An 18,312-nucleotide genomic window follows, 5' to 3' on the forward strand; every position below is an offset into this window, starting at 1 on the left:
CTCTCTGCCTGCCTGCTTGTGATCTCTCACTCTCTCTCTCTGTCAAATAAATAAACAAACAAACAAACAAACAAAAGCCATGCAAACTGGCAGGTCCTCAGAGTCTAAAGTTGCCAGGGCCAACAGAGAAGAACATGAACTAGAATATTCACCCTCCCCACTGACTCCAGCCCCGCGGAGGTAGTAAGCCCACTGTGAGAGAGGTGGCTGGAGCCAGGAAGATCCAGGTACCGAGGGACAATGAGGAGAAGACAGTCCCCTGATTTCCCACCTGGAGATGCCTCCCTATCAAATTCCACAGAAGGTGTGTGCAAAACATGAATACCACACCTGCATTCATCTCCCTCCACCCCTCCGCCTTGACCCAGAGCATACTGGCTCCACGGCTCACTCACTGTGTGACTTTGGACAAGTCACTTAGCCTCTCTGAGCATCAGACTTTCCAACCACAAAATGGAAAAGGACTTAAAGAAGCCACGTGTGGTGGAATTGCAGGGAGGGTCAAGAGTGGTGGTCTGTGAAGGCCTGGGTCTGCCTCCTGGAGCCACGGCCTCTGTGGAACAGGTGAGGCCAGTGGGGGCAGGAGCTGCTCACGCAGGAGGGCAGGAGTCGGGAAGATAGAGACCTCTTTGCTCGGCCCAGGCCAGGACCCAGTGCCCCGGTGAGGTACGTTCTAGGGACCAAGGGCACTGTGCTAACCCAGGAACTGTCCCCAGAGACAGGGTGCTGGGCGGAAGCCAGGGTCAAAGCAGGGAGGCCCAGGGACTCTCCCGGGCAGAAGGGCAGAACATGCAATTTCCCTTCCTGAACAGTCTCAGCACCTCCCACCACTCCCAGCCGTACCCTCCCAACACACACACACGTGCGCGCATGCGTGTGTGCACACGACAACACAAACACTCTCACATCCCGTATCACAATCTCACACAACCTGATGACAGCCACGTGCAGCCTCACGGCCACCAGGACCCACACCTGGCCACATACAGTCCCACTCGCACAATCCCGCACAGCCACACAAGCTCCCACAACAACTGCACAGCCTCACACAACCACTCGCAGCACCCGGCCCCCCCACAGTCACACAGCCACAGAGCTGGGCATGCTGGCATGCGAACCATTGTGTCCGCACCTCCTCGAAGCCGCCAGGCCGGCTGGACCACACCTGGGCACAAATCATGCCTCCCCTTTGCTATGGTTCAGAGTGGAGCCTGGCTAGGGAGCGCCATGGGGAGTGGATTGGTGACTGAAAACGGGGTCCAGCACCCCAATCATCCAACAACCCTTTACCAAGTTGCTTTGGTGACCCCTCGGTCGAGGGAAGTCCTGTCTTCCTGCTGAAACCCTCTCCCTCTGCCTCCACTCCCGCCCAGCCGTGCCCCTGTGGAGAACAGGGCCGGCTCTGGGGGTGCAGGGGACACAAGCGTCAGAGAGCTGGGGCACAGCGGGGCCCATGTCCCACTTCAACCACTTACTTGCTTCGTGATAAAAGCTCCTTTGCCCAACCTCTCCAAATGTCCATTTCTGCCATTTCTGCGTCTGTAACACGGGATGGCATTATCCCCCCACCCCCTGATGCACAGGGCTATTGTGAGGATGGAAGGTCCACCCCCAGGGGATATCTGGGGGAGGGGGAGGGTGCAGGTTTGGGGGGACTCAGCAGTGCCTCTGAGCTGAGCGCTGCTGTCCCCTCCCCAGGAGGCCATTGGGCAGTGGCAGCCTTCTTCGGAGCTGCATTATTCATGGCGCTCAGCTCTGAGCAGAGGGAAATTTGCTGAGTGATCAACCTAATATCTTAACACAAACCCATTTAGGCAAAACACCTTTGAAGCAAGAACGGCAGAAAAAAAAACAGAAAAGGAAGCAAAGAGGTTTGGAGGCAGGTGGTGGCAAGAGGCTGTTTCCTACCTGCCCCCACCCAACGCACTCCCCGCCCCCCAGGAGACCCCCTGCCCCGGCCCAGCACCCCCACCCCCTCCCCACCACAGCCCGCACCTTTCCCCAGACTCTCAGTGGCCAGGACTTGGCATCCTTTGATTGAAGGAATCCTACCCACCTCTCAGATTTGACTCAGAGTGGGAAGAGTCTGCCCAAGGCTCACGCAGCAAGTCAGAGGTCAGCCAGACCCAGGACTGCTGGGTGTTAGCTCTGAGTCCTCTGCCGAGCCGCCCCTCACAGAACAAGACCGCCAGCTCCAGGGACGCCCCTGCTTCCTCCGCCTCAAACTCCACACTCTACCGCATCAGGACCTCTTTCTCCAAGTCAGCTAGGATGTTCCCACCCTCAGTTCCTCTGCCAGAAATACCCTTCCCTCCTCCTCTTGCCCCTGGAAACATGCCAGATCTCTGCCCCAGCCAGAACTCATCACGCCCACTTAGGCTCCTCTGCCTAGGCTGGGCCCCTTCTGTAACTGCCCTGCTTCAGGGCAGAAGGCCTCCCACCTCCGCCATGTCTTAGCTGGGTGACCTTGGACCAGTTACTCACCTCTCTGGGTCTCATCTCCCTATACTACAGTTAAAGAATATGTGGGTGCAGGTTAAGGTTCTCTGAACACTGCCAGGTGCATATGCACTCAGTAAGTGTTTGCTACTGTGATATTATTATCGGTTCCCCCAACAGTCCCTAAGCCCCTTTAAGGGGAGACTGCGTCTCTCCTGTCTAACTTCCCCATTTCCAACAGAGTGCCAAGCACACAGTAGGCACTAATCTGCATTGGTTGAACAAAGCCTCGTTTCCCACAATGTTGTGTGCCTGGCCTCCTCACACCAGATGCCTTGAGAAGAGGAGCCAGTGAGGGGCTTGTGGCAGGGACCCCTGCGTGGGGCAGGGGTGTGAAGAAGATGACCTCTGGCCAGCTCCACCCCCACCGCAGGGATGGAGTTTCAGCTGGGCAGGGAGGGGCCGGAGCCAGGGGCCTGCTGCCGGGCCTGCGGTATGGCGGGGGAGGAATGGACGGCTGCAGGCCGGGATAAAATATTTAGGAGCCCACATCCCCAGGAAGTGGAAACTGACAAGCAAAATGAAATGTTGAGATGTAATTACCCAGGCAGGCCAAGCATGTCTCCCCGCCGGCGGCGGGCTCAGCACCACCCCCCTTCACCTGCCACAAGCAGGCACTGGGTAATGAAGTCCTCCCGGACCCTCTCCCACACCAGTCCTCGCCCCCTCCACTTCAGGCCAGGCCAGCAGGAGGCGTGGCAGAACAGGAGGTCGTGCAGCGAACCTGGGGGGGGCCTGGGTCCAGCTCTGGCATTGAACTATCCCAGCAATCTTATCGCCCCACCGGGCCTCAGCTTCCTCAGCCAGAAAATGGGGCCGCTGAGCCACGCCTGGGAGGGAGGACCCAGACAGCAGATGTGCGCGTGCTTCATTAACTGGCTTTGGCAAAGGACGGCGGAAGGACAGCAGTAAGGACACCAGCGGACACCAGCCTGACCCAGCATGCCATGAGAGGCTTTCTTGAGGTCTGGGCTGCCCAGGACTCAGGTTAGTAGAGGCTGATGGATAAAGGTCTGGGGCTGAGACCCCGATGTGGGCCCTGAGCTGCAGTATCCACCTCACCCCAAAAAACTGTCCCGGGCTCTCCCAACACTGTAAGACCACAGCTTGGAACAGAAAGACAGGGACCCGGACAGGGGCTCCAGGCCTAGATCCAGGGAACAGCCTTGAGTGGGTCTCAGGAGGGCATCCAGGAGCAGGGATGCTGGGGGACGGATGCTCAGCCGACCCTCACCCCACAGAGCAGAGTTGAGGGAGGGAGTGCTCCTTTTTTATTGAAACCAGCACCCAGAGAGGGGCCATGATCAGCCTAAGGCAGTCCACACACCCACACTGCCTGGGCCCCTCTCCAGGCTGGCTTGGCACTCCTGGGCAGGTCCAGCCTCATCCCTCAGCCATAACCCACTGCACACCCCCACTCCTGTCAACACCATCTTACCAGACCAGAGCCCCACACCTCTGCACAAAACTCAGCCTGCCCAGTGTGGCCCCTGGCCTCTCCACCAAAACTCCAGTCCCGTTTCACTACTCCCATGCCTCAGTGGCTCTCACCTCCCTCAATGTAAAGTCCAAATTCCTCACCCCAGTTCCACCTGAGGCCCTGCACCCTTGTCACGCTTCTCTCCACACCTCCAATAGCTCCTACAGTTTCTGATACACATGGTACCCCTATCTTCCTGCCTTTGCTCAGACTCTCCTCTCCACCTTTGTGCCCAATTCCCCTTCCCGGACCCCTCCTTCCTCAAGTCAGCACCTGTCCATTCTTGAGGATTCAGTGCATGGCCCACCCCTCCAGGAAGCCTATGTGGGTCTCCCCAGGCTCCTTCTCCCTTGGGCACCCATAGCAATCCCAACATCTCAATCACTGAACCTAACACAGTGAATGAAAATTAGGGGGGATGGCCTCTGCGGGGCTCAGTGCATTCACTGAATGAGCAACAACGTAAGTCGTAAGCACCAGGCACTGTCCTAGACACTATGGGTACAGTTAGTAATAGAATAATCCAGAATCCTACCCTCATAGACCTGGTAGTCATTTGCAAAGCAGACAACAGATGCTGAGGAATGAACTAATTAATTTATTAAGAGTTGGTCTACAGGTGCCTGGGTGGCTCAGTAGGTGAAGCATCTGCCTTCGACTCAGGTCATGATCCCAGGGTCATGGGATGGAGCCCCACATCAGCCTCTCTGCTCAGTGGAAAGCCTGCATCTCCCTCTCCCTCTGCCTGCTTCTCCCCCTGCTGTTCTCTTTCTCTTTCTGTCGAATAAATAAATAAAATCTATTTTTTAAAAAAGTTGTTCTACTGTCCAGAAAGTTGCTTGGCTTCATCTCCAGCTCCTGTCCCTCTGTTTTCCTCTTCTGTCCTCCCCCACCCCATCCTGTCTTTTCTCTCATTCTCTCTCTCTCTCTCTCACACACACACACAGACATACACACAGTCCCCCATTATTCCACAGCCTCTCGTGTTCATGCAGAGCTCACACTTTCTCTCATTAATTCCTCCCAATCAGCCCACAACTTAGGTGACCATTTTACAGATAAAGAAACCAAGGCCCAGAAATGCCAGAGCCTCATCCTGGCTGCCTCCACCTTCCCTGTATCTGGCCTATCTTCCCCCTCTCCTCCACCTTTCCATCTTTCTCCCACTTTCTGGGGTGACTGACAGGCTGCCCCCTCGGCAGCCTGAACTGTGCCCCTCTCCATCTTCATTCTCCTCCCTCCCTCCTCTCTCCTCTTGCTTGTCACTTTGTCTTGCTTCCTCCCCAATCCCAGGGCCTCCCTTGGGTCCCAAGATATCTGTAAAATGGTCGTTAGCTTTCCTTCTGGCTCATTAAAAATGAGAATTTGCATAGAATGTCCACATGATCATTCTGTCTACAGCAAAACGGGACATGGATGGAAGCCTCCATGCAAGTCGGGGAGGAAGGGGGGGACACTCACAGGAGGACGGGGGAGAACCCCAATCAGGAAGAGGTCAAGTGCTCACCACTGGGGTCTCAGGCCTCAAGCCAGCCCCTCTCAGGCCCTTTCTTGGCCTTTCTGATGGCTAATTACTTGATTTTGTCATTCTTACAATAACCAGCAAAGTAGGGACTGCAATTATCCCCATTTTACAGATGAATAAACTGAGAGCCAAAGAGGAACAGTGGCCTGTCCAAAGACACACAGTAAGTCTATGGCAGTCCTGGGGGGCAGCACTCTCTACCACGGGACCAGGCTCTCCCAACCCACATAGGCCTGCTGCTCTCCCAGGAAGCCTGCCTGTCCTCACTCTCAGGAGGAAAATGTCGTCAAAAGCCACACCACTCATGCAGTTCTCCCACCCAGAACAACCTCCGGCTCCTCTGAGACAGGCCCACCTTTTCTTTAACTCTCCTTCCAACACCCCCTCCTCAAGGAAGCACTCCCTCCCCAAAACCACTGTTTAGCAGATGCAGAGATTTTTGGAGACAAAGGTGTCCCAACCTCTTCTTCCAGCCATACACAGCTGGCTCTCTGAACAAGTGCAGGTCCACTCGCCTGTGGATTTTTCTCGATATGACACAGTACTGTATTTACATTTTCTTCTCCTTATGATTTTTCTGGATAACGTTTTCTCTTTTCCAACTTGCTTTATTGGAATAGCATGGTATATACACATAACAGACAAAATACGTGTTAATCCACTGTTTGTTACCAGTAACGCTTCCGGTCACCAGGAGGTTACTGATAGTTAAGTTTTCAAGGAGTCAAAACTCAGATGCAGCTTTTCGACCATACAGCATTGGCACCCCTAGGCCCCGTGCTGTGCAAGGATCAACTGTAATTGCATTCAGACCTGCCTCATCCCATAGAGATTCCCAGCAGCGCCCAGAAATATACTTGGCAAAAAGAATTTGATAACAGAATCGAGGGGAAGGAACCTGCATTTTACAGACGAGGCTTTGCTCAGCAGCCACAGACTGGCCAAGAAACGGTAGTTTGTTGGGACCAGAGTCCGCCTGGGCTTTCTCCGCTGTCCATGGTGCTGAAACCCAAGAGCGCATGGGCGACCTCTGCTCCACACGCAATCTAAGAGCAAGTCCTTCAGGCTTGAGCTTCAAAATACACCCAAAATCTGTCCCTTCTCATCACCCCCACCCCCAGTCTAATCCATCAGCACTTCTCACCTGTGGAGGAGGACTGGCCTCCTCACTGGCATTCCTGCCTCAGATGCCCCACCCCTCCCCCAGTCTATTCCCTACACAACAGCCAGAGAGATTATAATAAACCTAAGTCTGTTAACATTCCTCCCAGCTCACAACCCTCCAATAGTTCCCGTCTCATTCAGAACAAAAGCTAAGGTCCTCCCAGTTGTCCACAAGGCCCCACACGATCTGCGTCTCTTCTTCTACTTCCCTCTACCTCACTCACTCTGCTCCTGCCTCCTGGTTCTTCCCCAAATGCCAGCAGTCTCCCTACCTCAGGGCCTTTGCACTTGCTGGTTCCTCTGCCTGAGGCACTCTTCCTGGAGATCACAAAGCTCACTCTCTTACTGCATTTGGGGCTCTGCCCAAATGTCATCTCTGCAGAAAGGCCTCCCCTGACCTTATATGAGATAATCTCCCCTACCTAGTCCTCTCTGCCCACCTATGGTGTTTTATTCTTCTCCATAGCATGCCATCAGTTCCTATCTGAAACTGTATTATATAATGATGCATTTATTTGTTTGCCGTAAGTTCCTCTGGCCCTCTCCCCAAATGGGAGCTCACAAGGCCAGGGATCTTCTTCTGTTTGGTTCACTGCCATAAGCCCAGTGTCCTGGCACCCACAAAATAGGTGTTCAATAAATATTTATCCAACAAATGAATGAATTACCATTCAGAAGTGAGGGATGAAGGAACCGAAGAGGGGAAGAAATGCCCTACTCTCCTCCTCACCAGTGACATCCCACAGAGCTGGCTCTATGTGATTTAGAGGCCTGGAATCCAACTTTCTGAGTCCTTGAAAACCCCAGGAACATGAGGGAAACCAGCCCAGAATAAGTGACCACCAGGGGATGTGTCCCTCCCTATCTCTGGGGCCTGTTAGACAGGACCTCTCATAGGCTCATACACAGCCACCATGACTTGGTGACTTCTGACCCATCCCCCAACCCCCCCACACACTCCCCATCAAAGGAGCTCCTCCACCCCCTCCTTCTCTGAGCAGAACCCCTGGCTTTTGTTGGGGGCAGTCCTCCTAGGTCTCTCCCCACAGCTGACCCACCAGTGTTTCCCTGGAGAAAGCCAGAGAGAAAGGAAACAAATACTTCATTGAAAGAAGGCTCCACCTTTCCTTTCTCAGGCTCCAGAGTCACACAAACCTAAGCACCAATCCCAGCTCTGCCACTGACAAGCAGTGGGGGCCCAAGTGAACCTGTGGGCAGTCTGAGCCACACTCATCTCTATTTAAAAGGCGGGGGGGACATTTCTCAGAGTGGCTGTGTAGGGGCTGACACTGGGGCTAGTCTGGCAGCTTCTGTGAGGACAGTTAATGAGATGTCCCCAAGAAATATGTATATTAAAACCCAAGAAGAGGGACACCTGGGTGGCTCAGTCTGTTAAGCATCTGCCTTCGGCCCAGGTCATGATCCTGGGGTCCTGGGATCAAGACCCACATTGGGTTCCTTGCTCAATAGGGAGCCTGCTTCTCCCTCTGCCTGCTGCTCCCCCTGCTTGTGCTCTCTTTTGCTCTCTGACAAATAAATAAAATCTTTAAAAAAAAAAAAAAAAAAGGTGATTTAGGGGTCTTCACCCAGGCCAGTCCTGCTGAGGGGCCAGTGCTGGAGTCAGAGCTTGTCGGGGCTCAAAGACTCTAGGAAGAGGGCTGGAGGAACCGGAATAACAAGCAAAAGTGGCTACGAGTGTCCCTCAGTGTGTTCACGTGCACAAGCCCATTGAAGAAGGCACCCAGCCCCTTCCCAGTCTTACTGATGAAGATCTGGAGGCTCAGGAAAGGATAGGGGCTTGCCTGAGGTCACACAGGTGTAGAGGGTGAGTCTGAGACCTCACCCAGGACACTCAGCAGCCCCAAATGGGCCTGAAGCAGGAAGTCTCAAGCGGTGAGGAAAGCAAGCAGTGAGCTCCCAGGGTCCTTCCCCAGCTGCTGGGAAAGAACAGCACGGGACTTGCTTCAGCTACATCTCCAAGGAGCTCAGAGTGGGGATCCAGGGAACCCCACCTCAGATAGGAAAGCAGGCTGAAGTCAAACAGTCAGCCAACAGGTGAAGAGGGTCCCTGGAGGTGAACTCCCAAATCTGAGCAGGGGAAGGTCACTGGCCTTCACTGCTTCACTCTTTAACAAAGGGAAAGAGCTCAGAATGGATCAGGTTAGTGTGCACAGGGCTCCTCTGTGGGCTCAGGTCGGGGCCCACACCGGAAGCTGGAGGCCTATGATACCTGGACTTCCACGTGGCGAGGACAGATAGAAAAGTCAAGGGAGGGGCACCTTGGTGCCGCAGTCAGTTGGGCATCTGCCTTCAGCTCAGATCGTGATCCCCCGGTGTCTGGGATCGAGCCCCATGTTGGGCTCCATGCTCCACGGGGAGTCTGCTTCTCTGCCCCTCCCCTGGCTCATGCTCTCTCTCTAAAAAAAAAAAATAAAACCCCAAAAAAAAAAAAAAAAAAAAGCCAAGAGAGGTGAGCAAAGCATGCTGTGATGCACACTGAAGGACCTCAGAGGTCCCCAACCCATCACCTTCATGTGGGTCATCAAGCTGACACTCCACAAGGGAAAGTGAACAGCCCAGGGTTACACAACCACCCAGAGACAGAGGCAGCACTAGACTGGCTCCCCACCCCCCCCATTCTGATTAGTCATGGCGACAACTGACAGCTTTGGCAGCCTGGTGTTTCGTGCAGGGCCCAGACTATGCAGAAGGCCTTACACTGATTCACTTACTTCACGTTCCCAGCAACCCAAAAGGCAGGTGCCATCGATATCCCCCTTTCACCAGGGGGAAACTGAAGCCCAGAGACCCTTAAGGGACCGCTCACCACAGTACAACTCCTGGTGGGCAGAGCCAGCCTCTGGGCTCTCAACTACTCCGCCCTACCGTGGTGTCCAGAGGACAGGGTCCAGAAGGTCAAAGCCACAACGGGGCTGCCACCAATGAAGGGAAGGGTTTTTTTTTTTTTTTAAAACCTCAAAGAAATCTTCAAACGTGTTCCACAAAGGAAGCTGGTGAGAGAAAATGCTGCTTCCTGTCCAAGAGGGCAGGCATGCAAATTTAGGGCAACAAGGGCTGGGTGGCTAATGTCTTCTTTCCCGTCACTCCCGTCCAGCTTGGAGGCAAACCCAGAACGGAGCGCAGCCCCGCCGTGATAGGCCAGGGTGGACACATCAGAGGCACACCAGAGAGAGCAGGAAAAGTGACCCAATGACACCCAACCCAGGGGACACGCAGAATCAAGAGGTGTCAGCACCCTGCCAAAGGCCAGAGTGGCAGAGAAATCAGAGTGGGCAGGCCAAGTCCCCAAGGCGGGCTGGGCAAGCTCAGGGTTCATCTTCATGGCAGTACGAAGATTGACCTGGCAATCACCAAGCAGTCACATTGATGCCAGCATCTTGCCAATCTCCAAGCGCCAGCCAGGAGACCCAGCTGGCGCGTGGTAGGCCTCGTGGCTCGGCAGGGGGTGCCCATGCCAGGTCCACTTAATTTCTACCTACGGTAGAGTGACGGGTTGCAGACCAAGGCGGTGGAAGACAGGACGCGTCTCAAGTTCAGGGCGGCCTGGTTGCTAAGCTAGAATGATGGCAACCAGCTACAAGACAGGTTCCACTTCCCCTCTGCATCCTTGGAGGATGCGTGGCCAGTGAGTAGGGCATCCTGGGCCCTGGCTGCCGGTCCCAGTGCTGTGACTCCAGGAAGCAGCAAGGGGAGAGTCCACAGGTCTCCCCATGAGAAGATGCTACAAGCTCATACACACCAAGCTAAAGCCAGCGGCAGGACCCCTCCCTGCTTCCGGGTCCCTGGTCCCTTGGGGCCAACCACATTCCATCTGATTGGGAGTGAGAAGATTGCATGATCCAGCTTCTGTCCCTGTGCAATTGGCCCCAATCATCCCTGAACCCAAAGACCAAACTCGGAAGCATCCCCGTTTGACACCCATTCCAGGAGAAAAATGCCTGGAGCCCAGGGCCATAGACTGTGGGGACGCCGCCTGTAGGGAGCAGAGCTAGACGCTGGAGCTGAGCTAAATCTCCTGCACCTGTTAACAGAGGTAAGAAGGAGGCCCCAGAAGGGCAGTGACGGACCCAAGGACACAGGGCTGGTCATCTGTTGGCTCACGTGTTCATTGTACAAACATCTATTAAGGCCCCGCTGTGTGCAAGGGGGGATGAAGAGCACAGAGAAAAAGCAAGCCCTGTCCTTCCCCAGCCTCAGGGGGGCCCAGAGCCTTATGGAAGAAGCCCAGGGAAAGTTCAATAGGCACCGGGGTGGGGGAACTTGAGGCTTCCCATGTGGTGAGCCCTGGGGACCGTCAGCCTCCCTCCAGGTAAGCATCTCTGCCCGGGAGAGAGCAGATGAGGGAAGACTGTAGGGAGGCAGGGCCTTGGCCTGAGCCTAAAGGGCAAAGAGGACCCCCTCACAGGGCCCTGAGCAAGTGGGACACAGCAGGAGAGACGGTGTGTGCTAATACACTCCCTCGGATCAGCAGACATGACCCCAGCTGCCAAAAAAATTTAAAATACAGGATTGGCTTGAAAAAACTCTGCTCAGCTCCATCTCACATTGGTTCCTGTCCTGTGACCACTAGGACCAGGCCAGGCCCCTCAGCAGTGGCCCCTCTGCCTGATTCACTCCTATCTCCAGCCTCTTGTTCCTGCTGTTCCCCCAGCTGGCGTGCCCTTCCCTTCCTCTTCACTTGTCTAAGCCTGTCTCACTGCGCCAGGCCCCATGCAGCCCTACAGCCTAGCTCTTACTTTAACAGATGCATCATTACATCCCTCCATTCACTTACTCAGGCAAACTCCACAAGCCCTCACTGCACGCAGGGCAGGGCGTGGGTTCTGGTGGTTTTTACCGCTCCCCCACCCCCACCCACCGTGCCCACCAAGAGAGCCGGCGGTGCCCCCTGGTGTCTCTCCTCTCCTCACATGGGGCTGCCTACATGGAGGCTGCATAGCCCGGGCCAGCTGGGAAACTCAAGCAGGTCTGGAAGGCTGAGCCTCTTCCCCTTCCTGGCCTCCGGGGCCGGCAGCCCCCCAGGGTGAAGAACCCCAAGACAGGCACTAAGCACTGCAGCAAGAAATGAGAGGAAGCGGAGCCCTGCATCTCAGCCTGACGCAGCTGCAGAGCGGCCTTGAGCTCTCATATCCCTGCTTCCGCCTCCAGGAAAGAATTCTGTCCTCAGAGAGTCAGGAGCAGGCCAGGGCCAGCCAGGGAGCTCAGTGGGGGAGGGAGCCAGGGTCCCAGGGCCACCCGACCTAACCCCGGGTGCCTCTGCTCTGTCAGCCTCAGTCTGCCCTTCTGCAGGCAGGGAGAACAACCTCAGGCGCCCTGGGAGAAGGGCGAAAGAAGTAAGTGGCCAGGAGCTGGGTTTTGTTATCGGTCAGCCATTCCCCAGACGTTTACTAGGCAGCTACTATGAGCCAGGGACAGTGTTAGTGACGCAGCTGAGAGCAAAATGGGCAAAAAACCCTCTGCCCTCATGCACCATAAACAAATCTGAATTTACTTGTCAAGTGCTACAAGAAAGAGCCAGCAACAGGGAAAGGAGAGTAACAGGCCAGAGGAGGGGCTGTCTTCAGTACGGTGGTCCTGGAAAGGCCTCTGAAGACAGCTGGGACAGCTGGGAAGACACCTGAATGTACTGAGCATGTAGGCTACACAGATATTCAGGGAAAGACAATTCCAGGCCGAGGGACCAGTAAGTGCAAAGGCCCAGAGGTGGGCTGATGCCCAGAGTGTTAGAGGAGCAGTGAGGAGGCAGGTAGAGAGATGGAGGGGAGAAGGAGGAGAAAAGGCCAAGGGCAGCGGGAAGGGAAGCAGGCATTCTGTCCACCCGTAAGGGGTCTCTGGATCCTGAGGGCACGCTGGGGCAAACATGTCCTTTCTGGTTTCCCAGCTACATGAGCAGTGCCAACACTTCCAGCCCCGGGGCCACAAATCTTTCCAGCTGGCCAAGCTCTTCTCCCATCCCCTTGGAGCCTCCAGGAAGTGAGTGTCCCCTTTATACCCGGAGAAGAGGAGTCCAAAGATGTCACAGCAGTGGGATGAGGAAGCACCCCAGCCTTGAGACAGCCCCGCTAGTCGCCACCCTTGCTGACAGGAGCCATCTAAATGCAGGTCTGACGCTCCGCCCCGGGAGCTGGAGCTGGAGGTCAGACCAGCAACAACTTGATTCACCAGTGTCTCCAGAATATCAATAGGGGACACAGGGACACAGCGGGGAGATGAGGCTCTGGAACTTCTCACTGTGCAAGGGACAGGACGTCCTCCAAGGAACAGACCTGACCCATCCACCCCTGCCCCTTCCTGCCCTGTCACCACCCAGGGCAGGCCATCTTGTTCCCACCCTAGCAGCACAGGCCCAGATATGCCCAGGGTGCTGGAATCACTCACCAGAGAGGACCAGAACCAAAGCCCCCAGGTGAACCCCTGGAGAGGCGCCTGCCAGGAGCTGGCCTGTGTCCTTCCTGTCACATGCACCAGAGGTGAAGGAACCATCTACTGGATTCAAATTCCACTCTTGCTCTTTTCCAGCTGTGTGACCTCAGGGGAGTTGCCTAACCTCCCTGATCCTCAGTATTGCCATCCATAGAATGGGGCTGTCTTGAAGGCTAAATGAGTTAACATGTATGAGGTGCATAAAACAAGAGCTGGTCCATGGAAGGACTCCGTCAGTATTACCTACTAATATCGTCCATTCTTCCCTCACCCGCACAGGAGGCCCAGGCTGCTACTCAGCACTTTTGTTTGACCTTCAGCAGATCCCTTAACTTCCCTGAGCCTTTGTTTTCCTTATCCGTAAAATGGAGCACTATGGGAAGTAAACTGAGGCTCACGTGGGGCCCCAGGGGCAGAGAGAGGCTGTGGGGGTGCAGAAGTTTATATACCCCAGACCCCAACCCTGAGGGGCCCAGGATGGTGGAGGGAGGCATTGAGGACAGGGCTACATGAGTACCACCGCCTCAGGCCTGTTCCTCCCTCCTGGGGTGACTCACTCGCATTATCTCCCGAGCCCAGGCAGGGCCTGCTCTGCATGCCTAATCCCAGCTGCCTGGCAAGGAGGAGGGAGTCCTGGCGCTCCAAGACGGGTAAAGGCACCAGACGCCTCACGCGAGCACGCATGCGCACACAGGCCTGTCCACAGACGCCGCTACCCAGGCAGGCCCGCCGGTCATGTGTCCAGAAAATCACATACGTGCACCCCTCACCCCCACGTGGGTCCCGCACTCACTGCCTTTGGAGCTCACCTCACCGCCCTGATGCCGCAGGACCAAGTGTCCTGTGAGAACCAGGCTGGCCCTGGACTCCTGAGGCTTTGTCCCTAGCCTAGTCCCTGAACATGACCTACAGCTTCCATTAGCACCCAGCCTGATCTCCAGCTCTCCCCGGGTTCTTCCTAGGAGTGGCCAGGCGATGGGGACGGGGAGAGCTGGAACCCGTGCACCCCAATCCCTGATAAGAACCCTCTGGTGTGTGTTCCTGAGCTCCCACAGCCATGGGCCAGAGCGCGTTCTATTCTGGCAGCAGCCAGGTTTACCCTCATTTCACCGGTGAGCAAACCAAACCTGAGCAGCGGAGTGGCTGTCCTCGGCTCTCACAGCCAAGAGGCCGCCGAGCCAGAGCCCAGATCTGTCTTCCAGAAGTGGCCTGTTAACCACACGCTGCCACCTCTGTGATTTGGGCAGTGGGGAGACACAGAACCTGGCTCCAAGTTCTGCCACAACACCTCGCTGTGTGAACCTGGGCAAGCCACCTCACCCCCTGAAGCCTCAGTGTTCCCCTCTGTGAAATGGGAACAGACACACCAGACCTATAGCGCTGTTTCTAGGATTCACAATAGCGCAGGGAGGGTGCCTGGCACAGGGCAGGGCTCGGTCAAGGACCACAGGACGGCCTGGGGAATGAGCCACATGACTGAATGATTAGGGTGGGAGAGCACGGTACTGATGGGGGCTGGGAAGTGCGGGGCCAGGGCTTCCTTTAAGCCCTGTGCCAACGGCCCAACCCACACTGGGTGCTAGGCAAGAGCTCCCCACCCAGAGGACAGAGGTCCTCCATATCCTGCTTATATGCCCTTGGGGAAATCACCTACTGTCTCTGGCCTCAGTTTCTTCATCCATAAAATGGATGCAGTGGTGATCCCCTGCAGGACCCCAAGCCCACCGAGCAGGCAGGCACGCAGGACTCGCTGGCAAAGCTCTCCCCTCGGCTCTGATGTACATCCTCAGTCTGGCAAGCACGCCTTCCCCTCCATTCTGCTGCCTGGCACTCCTCTGGGCAACTCACAGATGATTTATACTTCAGAGGACGAATCAATACCATATACGGCCAAAGACATCTTTAATCTTTCACAGGGATTAGGCTACAAGGTACAGCAGCCTCTTTCTACAGGCCGCTCAATTCTGATTTCAATTGGGCCATCTGGAGCACCGCTTTCTCTCTCCTTTTCTTTTCACCCACGTAAAGACGTTCCTCCAAATCAAATTTCATTTAGCGGGTGGGTAGGGAGACCTAGCGGCCCTTACACGAGGGCAGGCCCAGCCAGGGTCTTGGGGCTGCGAGGGGAGCCAGGAGGAGGTTCTAAAGACATGGGAGGTTAGGCCCTGTGCAATGGGATGGGGCGCAGTGGGCAGGGGGCACTGGAAGGGACACCGGTGCCGGGCCAAGGGTGTCCCTGAGCCACGGGCCCTGGCAGCAAAGCTAGTTTTCTTTTTCTAGAATTCCTTTTTAAAAGTCTTGAGTAGACAATATATTTTCTGACCACCAAATACCTTCTAGATGCTTGTAGAAAATTCAAACAATAGTCTGGGTTTTGGCCAAAATGCAGTACCTAGGGATGCCTGCGTGGCTCAGGTGGCTAAGCGTCTGCCTTCAGCTCAGGTCATGATCCCAGGGTCCTGGGATCGAGCCCCATGTCAGGCAACCTGCTCAGTGGGGAGCCTGCTTCTCCCTCTTCCTCTGCCTCTGCTCCTCCCCCAACTTGTGCCCCGCCCTCTCTCTAACAAATAAATAAAATTTTTTTAAAATGCAATACCTAGACCTCACCCCAATCCCATACCTCTCCTGCTCTTAACACATCAGCAAGTGTCCCTCCGGGCTATGTGTGTCTGTCTGTCTGTCTGTCATGCCCCCATCTGTGGGAAATGAGGGCAGAAGATGGACTGATGACTATAAAAGCTGTTATGACCTCTAGTCCTGAAGCCAGACAGCCTGGGTTCAAATCCCTTCTCTACCTCTTTACTTATGTGACCTGGGGCTGGTTATTATTGGCCTCTCTGTGCTTCAGCTTCTTCCCCTGTAAAACGGGGAAGTCTACCTCACTGGGTAGGGAGGGTTACCCAGCACAACAAGTGTCAAACGTGCACTCAGTCGGTACAAGGCACCTAGCGAGAGCTACATAAGCACTGGGAGGGGCTTCTAGGTCCCTTGTAGCCGGGACTGAATACCACTGAACACTATAATTCTAGACTTTCTGTCCCTCCCTCTAGCACCTTTGTCCACAAATCCCGTAAAGATTGCACCTGAAACCGAAAGGCAGTGGGCTTGTTTGGCAAAGGATACCAGCCATGGAGGATGGGTACCGGCAGGGCAGGGTGGGTGGGGCCAGCCCAGAAAGAGGTCCCCATGTCCTTTCAGAGCAAAGCAGTAAAGGACACGTGGGCAGCCAGCGGGAGGCGGCTGCGTCCCTGGGGGTCTGACACGGCCAGGGGACCCCAGGAAGCTGCAGCACAGCCCACCTACCTGGAGGCGGGAGTGGGGACCCATCCAGCCCACGCTCCCCTCTGCCTGGCCAGCTGCCGACATGGGGAATGGCCTGGAGCCCAGCCAATGGTCAGGGCTGCCCCACTTCCGTCCTCTCCACCAGGTTGCCGGCCCCTGAGCTGCTCTAGCTCTACAATTAAAGGGGCTTATCTGAGATTTATAGCGGGATTATGCCCACAGGGTGTTACCAACGCCAGGCTCTGGATGCTCTGTGGTCCTTAGGAAAAGCAATTAGAGTCCCGGGGTTCTGCGGGTATAAATATACAGATGCCGTCCTCCAAGGTCGAGGGCGCCACAGTGAGCTCTTTAGAGACTGAGCCTTGGGAGAGGCCTGGGCCCCTCTACCAGGAGCTGGGCCTGTCAGGAGGGGAAGAGGCTGTCTGCTTCCCCCCACTCAACACTCCACCCTCAAGGAGCTGGCCTGCTTGGCAAGGTGCACCCGGACCCAGGTGGAGCCCCAGACCCAGGGCCTAACTGCTGCACTGGACGCCCACGGCCAGGGTCCCCTGCAGGCCGCCCTCCTCAACATGGACAGGCCACAGAACTGACCCTCTCAGGGGGCCAGGCTTCAGGATGCCCAAAGGTTTAACCCATGTTTTGCCAGCCTCTTGCTTGCTATTATCTAAAAGCTTTATCCCTGGAGTTTTTGAGGACAATTAAGGGAATGCAGGGAGCTTAAGGGGGAAAGGTGGCTTGTGGCAAGAGCCTGTGTCCCAGCTTCTCGCATCCCATGCAACGACACCAATTCCCTGAAGCCACAAGGAACCAGCACAGCCCAGCCCGCCCCAGTCTCTTACTCCGGCCACACAGCTCCACCCCTCATACAACCCTGGCTCCAAGAACCTGCTGGCTGAGCCCCCATCTCCTGGGTCCCTGAGACCCTCCCTAAACAAGACCACCTCTGTCCCATCCCATCCTCCCTCTGCCTGAAAACAGCAGCCTTTCCGCTGTATCCCATGCCAGGAAAATCAATAGTCCATCATCCACTACCCTAGCCCTAGGGGTTCCCTAGCCGGCTGGCAAGACCACGGACGGCTCCCCAGGGCCCAGGGGACAGACGGAGGTCCACGAGGGGAATGGCCCAGGGCAGACAGAGCCCACGGCAGGACTCAGAGGACCTCTCAGGCAGCACTGGGCCACTGTGCCCTGCCATCCCCCATTCCCAAGCATGACTCACCATCCTCCCGGGACTTCTGGATGAAGGCCTCCACGCCGCTCTCGCCATAGCTGCCCTCCGAGGCCAGCGTGGACACGTAGTTCCACTTGAGGGCGCGGACGATGTCCACCATGGCCTGGGCCTGGTACGTGTCCGAGGGCACCACGCGGGAGAAGAAGTCGTAGCGGCTGTTGTCACTCAGGTCGGGGGCTGTGGAGGCGTAGCTGATCTGGGGGATCTGGGGGCGAGAGGGGCCGCTGATGGGGGCGGCTGGTACCCCCACCGTGCTCAGCCAGCACCACACCACTGCGCACCAATCTCCTTCCCATCCCCACAGCCTCGAGACTGCCCCAGCCCTTCTTATCCTAGGGGAGACCCTGGGGTGTGGGCTGGGTGGGTCCTAGCCCACCTGACAGGGGAAGAAACTGAGGCCCAGAGAGTGTAAGCATCTGGCTAGGTTGCCCTCCCCTGGCTCCAGCTCAGAGTCCCAAGGCCTCCCACCTCCTCTCAGCTCCCCCCACCACCCAGCCTCCCCGTGTCCTCCCCATCCCCACCCAGAGTAAGACTGGCATCAGGATGAAAAGTGACTGACGCATCAGCCCTCAAGCCCTCCTCTTCCAGAAAAATATCCCAACCAGCCTCACCTGGATCCTGTGGCTGGTGGTCCTCAACACACACACACACACACACACACACACACACACACACACACACACACAC

At 56.0% G+C, this 18,312-nt stretch overlaps 1 protein-coding gene across 2 annotated transcripts in view; it reads right to left on the bottom strand.

The window, feature by feature from the left end:
• LOC111152320 (glutamate metabotropic receptor 4) overlaps positions 1-18,312 on the bottom strand; it is a 105,588-nt gene that overhangs the window by 45,522 nt on the left and 41,754 nt on the right. For both annotated transcript variants that reach the window (XM_022510813.1, XM_022510812.1), the window contains exon 2: positions 17,614-17,830. In XM_022510813.1, the coding sequence (XP_022366521.1) occupies positions 17,614-17,830 (217 nt within the window). The remainder of the gene's footprint in view (positions 1-17,613; positions 17,831-18,312) is intronic.

Source organism: Enhydra lutris, unplaced genomic scaffold (assembly GCF_002288905.1).
Source record: "Enhydra lutris kenyoni isolate GAN:26980312 unplaced genomic scaffold, ASM228890v2 scaffoldscaffold28, whole genome shotgun sequence".
Taxonomy (NCBI): domain Eukaryota; kingdom Metazoa; phylum Chordata; class Mammalia; order Carnivora; family Mustelidae; genus Enhydra; species Enhydra lutris.